At 35.8% G+C, this 12,580-nt stretch overlaps 1 protein-coding gene across 1 annotated transcript in view; it reads right to left on the minus strand.

Annotated features, from left to right (window-relative positions):
- Positions 1-920: 920 nt before the first annotated feature.
- LOC141283584 (tumor necrosis factor alpha-induced protein 2-like) overlaps positions 921-12,580 on the minus strand; it is a 29,178-nt gene continuing 17,518 nt past the window's right edge. Inside the window, exons 2-13 of the mRNA XM_073816882.1 lie at positions 11,903-12,091; positions 11,655-11,810; positions 10,354-10,978; positions 10,149-10,263; positions 9,941-10,063; positions 9,765-9,859; positions 9,188-9,286; positions 8,890-9,016; positions 6,523-6,648; positions 6,155-6,310; positions 1,976-2,097; positions 921-1,804 (exon numbers count right to left, since the gene is read on the minus strand). Of these exons, the coding sequence (XP_073672983.1) occupies positions 1,597-1,804; positions 1,976-2,097; positions 6,155-6,310; positions 6,523-6,648; positions 8,890-9,016; positions 9,188-9,286; positions 9,765-9,859; positions 9,941-10,063; positions 10,149-10,263; positions 10,354-10,978; positions 11,655-11,810; positions 11,903-12,091 (2,141 nt within the window). The 3' untranslated portion in view covers positions 921-1,596. The remainder of the gene's footprint in view (positions 1,805-1,975; positions 2,098-6,154; positions 6,311-6,522; positions 6,649-8,889; positions 9,017-9,187; positions 9,287-9,764; positions 9,860-9,940; positions 10,064-10,148; positions 10,264-10,353; positions 10,979-11,654; positions 11,811-11,902; positions 12,092-12,580) is intronic.

Consider the following 12,580-nt stretch of genomic DNA (forward strand, 5'->3'; position numbering starts at 1 on the left):
GCAATAATGGATTATTCTCTCTGACAAATGTAAGCATTTTATTTACTGTAGGGAAATGAAAGACACCTACAGTTAAAGTCAAAAGTTTACATGCACCTTGCAGAATCTGCAGAAAGGTAAATTATTTTACTATCATACAAACTGCATGTTGTTTTTTTTATTTAGTACTGACCTGAATAAGATATTTTAAATAAAATATGTTTACATATAGCCCACAAGAGAAAATAGTTGAATTTATATTTAAAAAAATGGCCCCGTTCAAAAGTTCACATCCCCTTGATTCTTAATAGTGTGTTGTTATCTTAATGATCCACAGCTGTTTCTTGTTTAGTGATAGTTGTTCATGAGTCTCTTGTTTGTCTTGAACAGTTAAACTGCCAGCTGTTCTTCAAAAAAATCCTTCAGTTCCCACAAATTATTTGGTTTTTCAGCATTTTTGTGTATTTCCACCCTTTCCAACAATGACTGTAGGATTTTGAAATCCATCTTTTCACACTGAGGACAACTGAGAGATTCATATGCAGCTATTACAGAAGGTTCAATCACTCACTGATGCTCCAGAAGGAAAAAAAATATGCATTAAGAGCCAGGGGTGTAAACCTTTGAACAAAATGAAGATGTGTAAACATATTTTATGTGATATATCTTATTTAGGTCAGTACTAAATAAAAAATACAATGCATTTTGCATGATCCCTCTTATTTTGGTCAAATAAATAACATTTCGCAGATTCTGCAAGGTGTATGTACATTTTGACTTCAACTGTACATTGACAGCAAAAGTAAAACAAAACAAAATGCTATTTTCTGAGCAGCTCTAAGTCTCTTTAGTTTAAAATAACATTTACTGTAGATACTGTATTGTGAACCAAGGCTTGCTGCATAATGAAACATTAAGTGCATTACATCAGAATGTTTAAATAGTTTTTGAAAATAAGTCTTTATTTTCAGAGCTATGAACATGCATTAAAATAAAGCTAAAACACTTTACATTAGAATAAATATATGCACCTTTTTTCACATTTAATGTACCATTTAGATTGTTGACATTTCACAGGTTTTCTCAACTGGTTTTACACAAATTCATTGCTCAAAAAAACCATTTCACCATATTCAAAAATGTCACTGATTAAATAAATTAAAAAAAAATGTGTTATTTACCTTAACTTTGGAGAATAGTTTAAAATCAGTTGAGAAAAACTGTATCAGAACAATCAAACTATATTAATAAATATTACATGACATAATACTGTAATACTGGCCATGCGTTTAGGGTATCTCCCACTGGAATAGACTCCAGCTCCTTGTGATCCTGCAGAGGTTAAAGTGGTATGGAAATAACACTGATTGAATACTGAATGGATGGATAATACTGATTTTGTATCACAGTTTGCATCACAGTTGTTTAACATTGTAGCTCTAGATGTAACATGGCATTCAGATGATTTTTCTTGTGACAAGTGCTTTAGAAGACGTAAGTAGAGGACACAGTGTCCAGTAGACTTTAGCTTTGGAGAACAAAGCCAAATCAGTTGAGAAGAACAGAGTAATATCACTAAGTTTTCTTAATTGTAACTATTACATCACACAATACTGATTATGTATCACAGTGTGAAACACAGTTGTTTAACATAGCTATAGATCTATCAGGGCATTTCCGTTTGACGACTACTTTAGAGAAGAAGGACGTAGAGGACTCGGTGTCCAGTGTGCCTCTGTTTTCACTCAGACACCCTTTGATCTTTCGCAGATCTGAGCTTGAAAGGTTGGTCTTCAGGTTTAGGAGAGCAAGAACATGCTGCTCACTAGTAGAGAATGACAACAACAATCATTGATGAGACGACACAAATATTGTATTATTGATTATCTTTCATTTCGCTATATCTATACTGAAACTATAGGTTCTAAGTAGATATTTGTATAAAGAATGAGACTGAAAATAAGAAATTGCTTTAGTTTCTATAGTTCAGACTCACCTAATGTCAGGATAGTCTCTTGCCAGAGTAACGATCTCAAGTTGCAAACTCCCAGGATCCTGCAGTTTCAGAATCTCTGATAATTTGGGCAGAATTTGGCAGAGCCATTCCTCTCTGGATCCCTAGAGAAGAGAATGGTACTTGATTTAGAAAACTCAGTTTGTGTTACATAGTAATTTACCCTCTGCTTTCCCACAATTCATTATAGGCTCTTTCAAACAGAGAATATAATAGGGACATAACTCATTGTCAAATTGTTTAAAATAATAGTACCAGATGACTGTGTGTTCCTGTCAGCATGTCAAGCACATAAACCGCAAAACTAGTCATTTACATTTACATTTATTCATTTAGCCGACGCTTTTATCCAAAGCGACTTACAATTGGGAATACAACAAGTGATTCATCCTAAGGAGGCAGATCAACATAGGAAGTGTTAAAAAATACCATATATCAGGCGTTGTTAGAAGAGTGCAGGCTAGAAGGAGAAGATCAAGAAAGAGAGGAAAAACAGGCTAGAAGGGAGGATTTTTTTTTTTTTTTTTTTTTTTTTTTATTGAGTCAGATAGTGTCGAAAAAGATGGGTTTTCAGCAGTCGTTTGAAAGCTGTTAAGGAGTCTGCATTCCGGATAGGGGTGGGAAGATCATTCCACCAGGCAGGGACATTGAACGAGAATGTTCTGGACAGTGATTTAATACCTCTCTGTGGTGGTACAATGAGGCGTCTTTCACTAGAGGATCTCAGTCTTCTGGAAGGAGTGTAGATGTGTAGTAGTGAATGGAGGTAGGCAGGTGATGATCCGGTGGCTGTCCTATATGCCAGCATCAGTGTCTTGAATTTGATGCGTGCTGTAACTGGTAGCCAGTGCAGGGATATGAAGAGAGGTGTAACATGGGCCTTTTTGGGCTCATTGAAGACCAGTCGTGCTGCTGCATTCTGAATCATTTGTAGAGGCTTGGTTGTACATGCTGGAAGACCAGCTAAAAGAGCATTGCAGTAGTCCAGCCTGGAAATGACCAGGGCCTGGACGAGGAGTTGTGTAGCATGCTCTGTTAGGAAGGGCCTGATCTTTCTGATGTTGTACAATGCAAACCTGCAAGATCGAGCGGTCTTAGCTATGTGGTCTTAGTCATAAAGGTCAGTTTTTACATTTAAGTCTGAAAACTGAATAAATAAGTTTTACATTGATATATATGGTTTGTTAGGATAGGATAGAAGGATAGGAGATACAACATTTTGAAAATCTGCAATCTGATGGTCCAAAAAAATCTAAATATTTAGAAAATCATCTTTAAAGTTGTTCAAATTTTTGGCATAAAAAAGGATCAATACTTTCGAGCCATACAATGTATTTTTGGCTATTGCTACAAATACACTTGTGTGATTTACGACTGGATTTGTGGTCCAGGGTCATAGCCTATATTTTCAATTTTCCAAACCATTTGAATGAATTAACCCCACAGTCTCACCATGTTAACAACTGTAATGAAAACACATAAAACACAAACATAATTACACCAAAACTTTATTAAAAGAAGATAAAACATTGATCAAGGCAATAGTTCACCCAAAAATTTGCTCACCAATGGATCCTCCGCAGTAAATGTTATTTTAAATAATCGCTTCTGATCAAAATATAAATCCATAATCCATAATAAGGCTTCCTCCAGTGAAAAGGTCTTTGTCGTCCTCTCAAGTCCACTGACATATTTGTTTAGGACTGTTTTCATTTGTAAATGGTGCTTGATCCGTTCATATTTCTCTCCTGATTCAGATGAGACAGCTTTTTACTGGAGAAAGCAATATTATGGATAGAAGAGCCAGAAACAATGGTTTGAAGTTAAAAACATCTTATTGATGGAACATTTGTATATTAACTCAATATTTGTGAACATCTTGGATGGCAAAGCGGTGAGTGAATTATCTGTAAATTTTTGTTCCGGAAGTGAACTAATCCTTTACAGGGTTTCCGCGGGGTCTTAAAAAGTCTTAAAAAGTCTAAAATTTAAAAATCAAAATTTTAGGCCTTAAAAAGTCTTAAATTCGCTGTTCTAGGTCTTAAATAATTTTACACAGGTCTTATTTTTCCGATGTCCATGTAACGCTACCTCTAATGCTCATTTAAATTCTCTTTTTGTTGTTTCCGTGGTGTTGTAGTTCTTTATTTCACTATTCCAAATATAATTTGCTGAATTTAAACTACAAATGAGACCAGCATGCAATAGCCAATCAGCTTTCTGTTATTGGCGCGAGTCTCTCTCGGATTGTACCGCAGAAGTCAAATGGATTTAACTTTTTAGCTATGAGGAAGTGCAAGTTTAGCGATACTGGGCTTGGAAAAACTGAATATAGGGCTTGGCTAAGGCCAGTTGCTAACAACTGTAGATTTTTTTCTCCCTCTGTGGAAGTTACTGCGTCTAATATATATATTTATAAATCAATAAATGTATTTAAAACATTAATCTCACTTTTAATTTTGCAGTGTAAATTATGTAATCTCACTGCTAACAGCCATTTAGAATTTATTGATAAATTCATAAAATAAATTTCAAAGGTACGCATACATTTCAAAAGTAAAAAAAAAAAAATCGCTTCAGAATTTTTTTTTTTACATCAGATATTTCTAGTGGTCTTTTATGGGGATATTTTGTGTGGAAAAGTATCTGCTGATATGGAAAGTTCACTGTATATCGTAGTAATAAATTTAATTTATGACAGCCATGAAATTTTGTTTACTTTTTACATTAAACACATTAAATATCACATATGCATGTAATATAATATCTATTTCCATTACAGGTTTAGGTCTTAAATTTCATATAAGGTGGTCTTAAAAAGGTCTTAAAAAGTCTTAAATTTCACTTGTTCATATCTGCAGAAACCCTGCTTTAACTACCTAAACCTTAGGAGTTTATTGAGGCAAAAGTCGTAGTTTATGGTTTGTTAATACTGAGAATTGGACCTTAAAATAAAGTGTGACCTTCAGATTACACTCCAGAGAACAGAAATGTAAAGTTTTTTGAGAACCGAAAAGATAATGACAACCTTATGACTAAGAGCCAGGAGTCTTTCCAAATGGTTTCAGAAGTAGGAATCCAAGGAAGGCAAAAGCCAAGAGATTATTTTTTTCAAAATGTTTAAATGTAAATGAAAACTCCACTATGCACATTTTGGTCGCACGTTAGTATATGTTTATATTAGGGGTGGGCATAGATTAATTTTTTTAATCTAGATTAATCTAGATTAAATCTTGGAATTAATCTAGATTAATCTAGATTAAAATGGCTAATTTGAATTCTGCTGAAGGCATTCAGAATATGTGTGCTACCCAAATAATGACTTAAAGTCTGGATCATAAAGCTCATAAAGCTGTTCTATGATAATTTGTTGATGAAAATAAATTAGATGTACTTGTGTTTACTAACTAACTAACAATGAAATTATTTTTTCTACCTATTAGATTGTGTTTTTTTAACGTCAACACCTACCCAGCCCATTACATGTTACACCGTACTTTTATTTTGACAGGTTGCCGTGAAGTTTCTGTGTATACAGTATGATATGATGCTAGTTTTCTCAAATGAAACGGTAAAAGTGACACTCACAGCAGTTTGGGAGATTGAGTTTATCTGTTCATGTGAGATGAAAATGCCAAAAATTACCGGGAGCGTCACGTGTGTTTCAGTATGCGTGTAGTAAAAGCTCCTCTCTGCAATGCATACATACAGCTAGGCAAACGGAACATATCGGATTCATATTAAAACGGTCTTTTTGCATTTCAGTTTTCACATACACTAGTCCATATCGCGATTTGAATTAAGTGACTGACCAACATTTGATTTATGAATCCAAAAAACGACGAATTTACGTGGCATTTCGCGCTATAGTAGATTCGGTTTTTATGAATGGAGGACGACTCGATCCCGTCTGTGTTTTGGCGGAGGAGACTTAAACGCGCGACCATATTCTATAGTCTTCGGTATACATCCGCGTTAAACTATCAAGGTGAAAGTCACCATAGCTTGCGTAGTTTACACCCAGCTCCCAACCCAAATTTGAGAATAGATTAACGGCGATATTTTTTTTATCGCACGATAAGAGTTTCACGTTAACGCAGCACGTTAACGCCGATAACGGCCCACCACTAGTTTATATGCATGTGTTGGTCTGAATCTTACCTCCTTGGCAAACACAGAGCAGATTTTATTGCTGTCATCGCAGAGGAACTCAGCAGCTGCTTCCTGCTGCTCTTCGTCCTTCAGTTTCAGTTTTCTCTTCATCATTCGCCTCACATACTCAACTATTACTTCTCCATGCAGATCAGCCAGTAGCTCCTATAAACACACAGACACACACTCTTCAGATACCCATAATTGTAAAACAATACCAAAAATTCCACATTAGTAACAAATCTGAGAGTATACATGTTTACAAGGTTTTTTTTAGAATTTGTTTTGTTTTTGTTTTTTAAATTACATTTTTTAAATGCTAACTTGCCATGTTACAGTGCTGAAAGAAAGATATTTGCTTCAAAAGTGGTTCTGACCTCTCTGCAGTCAGGCTTGAGCTCTTTGAAATTGTTCATGTTATTCTCAAGCGCCTTCACCAGCTCCTCCACAACCTCACAATGTCCAGCAAACCAAGCTTGAGTCCACAGCTTACAGTACAGCGGCTGTGCAGAAAAACATTTTAGTTAGGCCTATTTCCAAAATGTAAGATTTAATTTAAGAAGTTAAAGGGATAGTTCACCCAAAAATGAAAATTTGATGTTTATCTGCTTACCCCCAATGCATCCAATATGTAGGTTACTTTGTTTCCTCAGAAAAACACAAACGAAGATTTTTAACGAAAACCGGTGCAGTCTGCCAGCCTTATCATGGTAGTGAATGGGCACCAGACCTTTAAAAGTAAACAAAAACATGCACAGACAAATCCAAATTACACCCTATGGCTTGTGATGATACATTGATGTCCTAAGACACGAAACGATCGGTTTTTGTGAGAAACTGAACAGTATTTATATCATTTTTTACCTTAGATACACAGCCACGTCCATCTGTCATGTGCATCAGTCACGTCCATGGTCACGTCACATTAGCACGCGCTCTGGCGTAGAATACGCAAACGTCGTAAGGGGAAATCAGTGAAAAGTCCCGGATGAGTTTGCGCAAACTAACGTAATCTTTTAGCTTTAAATCGGTTTAAACAATCAGGATACGCGCAAGTAATTACCATTTTGAATAGCCGCTATACACACACAATCTCTGTGCACTGTGTAAACAATGAGTGTCGTATACATGCGACAGATCGCTTACGCCGTTTGCGTATTCTACGCTAGAGCGCGTGCTCATTTGACGTGACTGATGCCAAACTCGTGCACATGACAGATGGACGTGGCTGTGAATCAAAGGTAAAAAATGATATAAATACTGTTCAGTTTCTCACAAAAACCGATCGTTTCGTGTCTTAAGACATCAATGTATCATCACGAGCCGCGGGGTGTAATTTGGATTTGTCTGTGCATGTTTTTGTTTACTTTTAAAGGTCTGGTGCCCATCCAGGTCAATGATAAGGCTGGCAGACTGCACCGGTTTTCGTTAAAAATCTTCGTTTGTGTTTTTCTGAGGAAACAAAGTAACCTACATCTTGGATGCATTGGGGGTAAGCAGATAAACATCAAATTTTCATTTTTGGGTGAACTATCCCTTTAATATTAAAAGAAAGTAGAGCACATTATTTAGATAAATGAGGACTGTGTTGGCCCTGGAAAGACATTCCTATAATAAAATCAAAAGCCAAGTCATCTGAGAGAAATTTTAAAGTTAAAGGTTTAAAAAAGTTTGTAACTTCAATTGTTTTTGATATTGACAATGTTTTAGACATTGTTCTGTTTTATGTTACAGGTCAGAAGGACATGACAAGGAGTCCACTCCCTGCAATACAAAGTCAATGGAGAGCGTTGGTTTGACCCGCCCCCCACCCCTGGTATGGGCGTTGCCTAAATGCGCTCTGCCTCTGAAGCTAAGTGTCTCAGTCATCTGACTCCTCCTCTTTATTATAACATCGTTAAGGGCACTGATATCACCATGATTGAGAAGATTGAAACAAGTAAGATTGTTTAAGTGAGCAGCTACAGTACTTCAGACAGCGTTGTTGCGCTCTGCCATTTCACATTATTAAAAAATAAATAAAACTTGGCGTGCCGTGGGGAATGTGCATTGATACACCTTTATTAAATATGTTACGTGGTTTATTTTGATAGGTTAACTTTTTTGTGGTGTTCAGAGAAAGCACTTCCCCAGTACTACTGAGTGTGTGCACTTAGGGCACAAATTCCAAATATGAATCACCACCACACCATACCACATGTCATGTTCTTTCCTTCCTTCCTTCCTTAATGCAACCTCTGAGTCTTGATAAAAAGTCTATATTCCACATTGGTGCTGTTCCGTGCCATGCAAAATTGTTGATGCTGATTTAATTTTACTGGTAACTTATTCTTCCTGATTGTATCTTCATATTTTAAATGATTTGTGTAATTAAAATGTTTGATAAAACTTTATAAAACTAAATTTTTTGGCACACACTATGAAATGCATTTACTAAAGTTAAAAAAAGGCATTACAAAGGTCGGGTCAAATATCATCTTATAATGAGAAGGTTAATTTCTGTCATTGAAGGTGTTCCTATTTTTTTAAGTAGAAGCATTAGTGCTCCTGAAAAGTATGCCACTGGCCATTTTCACCACTTTTTCTAGCCTTCTGTATCTTTAGTTTGTGTTCGGTCTTGCTGCTAAATACTGGTTTGTGTATTCCTTTTGGCTACATTTCATTAAAAGTGTTTTGAGATTGTTATGAGATGGAAAATGTTGTTTGGGACAGTATCTTCAGGTAAATAAGTAAAGTAACCATACCTTTAGGTCTGTGTGAATACGGCTGAGGAAGTATTTGTGACAAATGTTTTGGACATCTGCTAATGTGGACAGGCAAGTTGTTCTGGTGTCCTCTGATAAAGGATGTTCTGGTTTTCGTACATAATCCCTGAGGATTTAGAGAAATAATAGTTGGTAAAGTTTAAGTGTAATAAGGACAGAAGACTTGTAACATGTTAACAGTTAACACAGAGCTCTAGTTTATATGAAATAAAATGTATGTACACTTTTTAGAACTGCTGCAATAAGGGAAAAAAACACATTTCTCAGTCAAACTTACCTAAACTGGAAAATATTGACCAGAGTTGCACTAAGAATTTTATAAATGTTTTCTTGTTTTTTGTGTTTGTTGATAAGTTCCTCCAGACTTGTCTTATGGCTGCCATTGAAAAAAAAAAGAGAAAGCACGTCAGTCTTACGATTGTACTTAAGTGAGAATGTGACAATAGCTGCGTTTCCATTACCCCTTAAACTGCGCAAAATAAAATTGCGAATTGAAAATATGCCTAATGGAAACGGGTCAATTGCGCAAAAACTCCCATATGTCGCAAAAAAGTTTTCGCGCTCGCATGAGGTGGTTTTTCTGGCAATTCGAAAAAGGAATATTTCGCAAAACAGCGATAGAAATTTTTTTCTCCCAAATTTACAGGTCACATTTGATTAAATATAGCCAAAATTGTCCAAAAATCTATTGCCTTGACTTATCGCGAGGAAAAATTTACGTTTTAGTCGCATAACATTGGTTAATGGAAATGCCGTCATTTCGCAATACTTCTTAATCGACATTTATAAAATATCACCAGTTTTGCGTAAATCTGTAATGGAAACACGCCTAATGATAGTGACTAGTTATCCACCTAAGAAGAAAGCTGTCCAGCTGGTTTAGAAGATTCCAGGCTTTACCTTCACAGCTCAAAAGTGTGTTGACATCTTTTACAGCCCCATCAAGAATCTATAAGAAAAATGCTTGAGACTCAGTTTGAGGATCGTAACTTGTAATAATCTTAGAGAGTCTGTAGAGCTCATAACCTACTGGTAAAACATCTACAGCAAGGTTACTGAAGTAGTATCCATCCATTAGCTCTGGTTCGATGCCGTCAATCCATTTTTTCTCTTCCTTCTCAAAAGCAGTGCATAACCACTTTCTAACCTCGTTCTGATGAGAGAAAACAAGCAACAGGAATTATAAACTAAAACATGAGAAGAACATCAACATTGTATCTACACCAGATATGAATCACCTCTTTGTAAGAGAAGTACTGTTCCTCTAATCTCCGAAGATCTTCTTCAGGTAACAGAGGTCCAAGTGATGAACTGTTGATGTGCTCCTCAAGCTCCTTATGCTTTAATACATCTCTAAGAAAAAAAACCCATTACAGAACATTAACATTTCTGAAACTTCTGAAACATGATTTGGAAAAACAAATGTCATTTACTAGCCCTTACTTTGGGTAGTACTCCACAATCCAACTCAATATGTAGAGACAATCTTCACAACTGATTTCAGATCTGACAAGCTCTTGGAGTCTGGTGGAAAAGGCTTGATGGTAGAGCTGAGCATACGTCCTGCAGATGTCAAAGTCTGGTGGGTAACACTCTCTCAGATTTCGGACCACTCTGAGAAGGTCTTCCTGCACTTGTTTGCCCATTCGGCACACCTCTTTCTTTAAGGAGGTAGACAGGTTGTCTGCTTTATTCTCCTTTTCATCTGCATTTTTCATTCGTCCCTCAACGATAATCTTGAGTGATGTGTCATGGATGTGTCTGCACCTTGTAGGCCTCCATATGGGACGTTGATCCACTTCCGCCCAGCGTCTGTCCTGTGCCTCCTCTTTAAGTATAGAAATCAAAGCACTCTTGAGTGTCTCCTTGTTGTCCTCACTAAAAGAGTCATGGATGATCAATCTCAGTCGCAAAATAAAGATCTCATAGTCTGTATTCAGCTTGTCTTCCTCATCTTCTGCCCAGTCCACTTCTTTTAAATTGTAGAGACGTTCCTCAGCTTCCATCAGCTGCTGCTGTGCTTCAGCCAAACGATTCTGCTCAAGGTTCCCACTGAAATCCAGCTCCACTACATTATATAATTACATTATATTAACTTAATTTTTGAAAACTGATTCTTAGCTCCTGCTAATTCTCATGTGTATAGTATAGCAACCTTTAATATAGTGACATATATCAGCTACATTATACATTTTCATATTTAAAGATCCATTTGTGACCATGGACCACACAACCAGTCCTAAGTAGTACAAGTATATTTGTAGCAATCGTAGTAGTTATCAATTTTTCTTTTATGCAAAAAAGTATTTGAATATTAATTTAAGATCAAGTTCCATGAAGATATTTTCTAATTTTCTTTCATAAATACATCAAAACTTAGTAATATGCATTGCTAAGAACTTCATTTAGACAACTTTAAAGGCAATCTTCTCAATATTTTTGATTTTTTTTTGCACCCTCAGATTCCAGAATTTTAAATAGTTGTATCTTGTCCAAATATTGTCCTATCCTAACAAACCATATCAATGCAAAACTAATTCAGAAAAAGGGTCCCTTATGACTGTTTTTTTTGTGGTCCAGGGTCACATTTAAACGTTGAGAGGAACATATCAAGCATGAAATAAAAACCAAATGTATTAATTGCATTTACACTGTCATTGTTCTAATTGTAAAACAAATTATTACAAACAAATAATTGACTTTTTTATGTTTAGAGTACTTTTTTTCTACCAACTGTACTTTACCTGATGGAGTTTCAGTGGATTTTGGATTCTTCTGCCGTTTCTTGAAATCAAGAATTTTCATTGTTTCTGATAATTTGACTCTGATTTTTTGTTTCACACATTCTGCTTCAGGATCAGGAGAATCTGCTATGCCTTCAATGGCATCGAGGTTCACTTCTAAAGTAAAAATCAGAAATTGGAAGATAACAAGAAACTTGTTTTCTTTCATTTACAAGCATTACAATTTACAACACACTGTGATATTTTACCTAACAGTTTTTCAGTGATGAGTGAAGCTTCAGATTTTGAATTCTTTCTGTGTTTTACAATGTTTTTCATTTTAATATTTTTTGGTATTTTCACTTTGTGCTTTTGTTTCTGACATTGTTCCTTGGGCTCTTCATCAGCTGTGCCTTGAATGCCAATGACTTCTTCACAGATTTCTTCATCGAGGCCTTCTGAAAGCAGAAAGTAATCAGAAACATATATTAAAATATTATTCTTATGAAATAAATATATCATCATATCTGAATATTGGGATGGGACAAAGCGTCCTACAGTGCTGTCCTGGTATTAAAGTGTTACCACAGATAAGGTTAGGTGACAATGCCAAGATTCATCAGGCTCAAATTGTGAAAGACTGGCAACCACAGAGTCCTTAACCCCATTTATAGTCTTTTTGAGATGCTGGAGTTATTTGTTAGACTGCCTTTAGCATTGATAACTTTGTGAATTTGTTTTGGAATTGTTTCAACAACTTTATGCAGCATCACATTTATTTCCATTAAGAGTTGCATTGATTTTTAAACATGGTGCTGGTAAAATCGATTCCTGGGGCCTCATTTATAAAGACTTGCGTAGAAACCATCCTTGATTTTATCTAAGAACTTTTCTGATTTGATCGTAAGAGCGATTCAGAGAAAACGAACGTACCACGAAATCCATGC

The sequence above is a fragment of the Garra rufa genome, chromosome 13 (genome assembly GCF_049309525.1).
Source record: "Garra rufa chromosome 13, GarRuf1.0, whole genome shotgun sequence".
Classification (NCBI taxonomy): domain Eukaryota; kingdom Metazoa; phylum Chordata; class Actinopteri; order Cypriniformes; family Cyprinidae; genus Garra; species Garra rufa.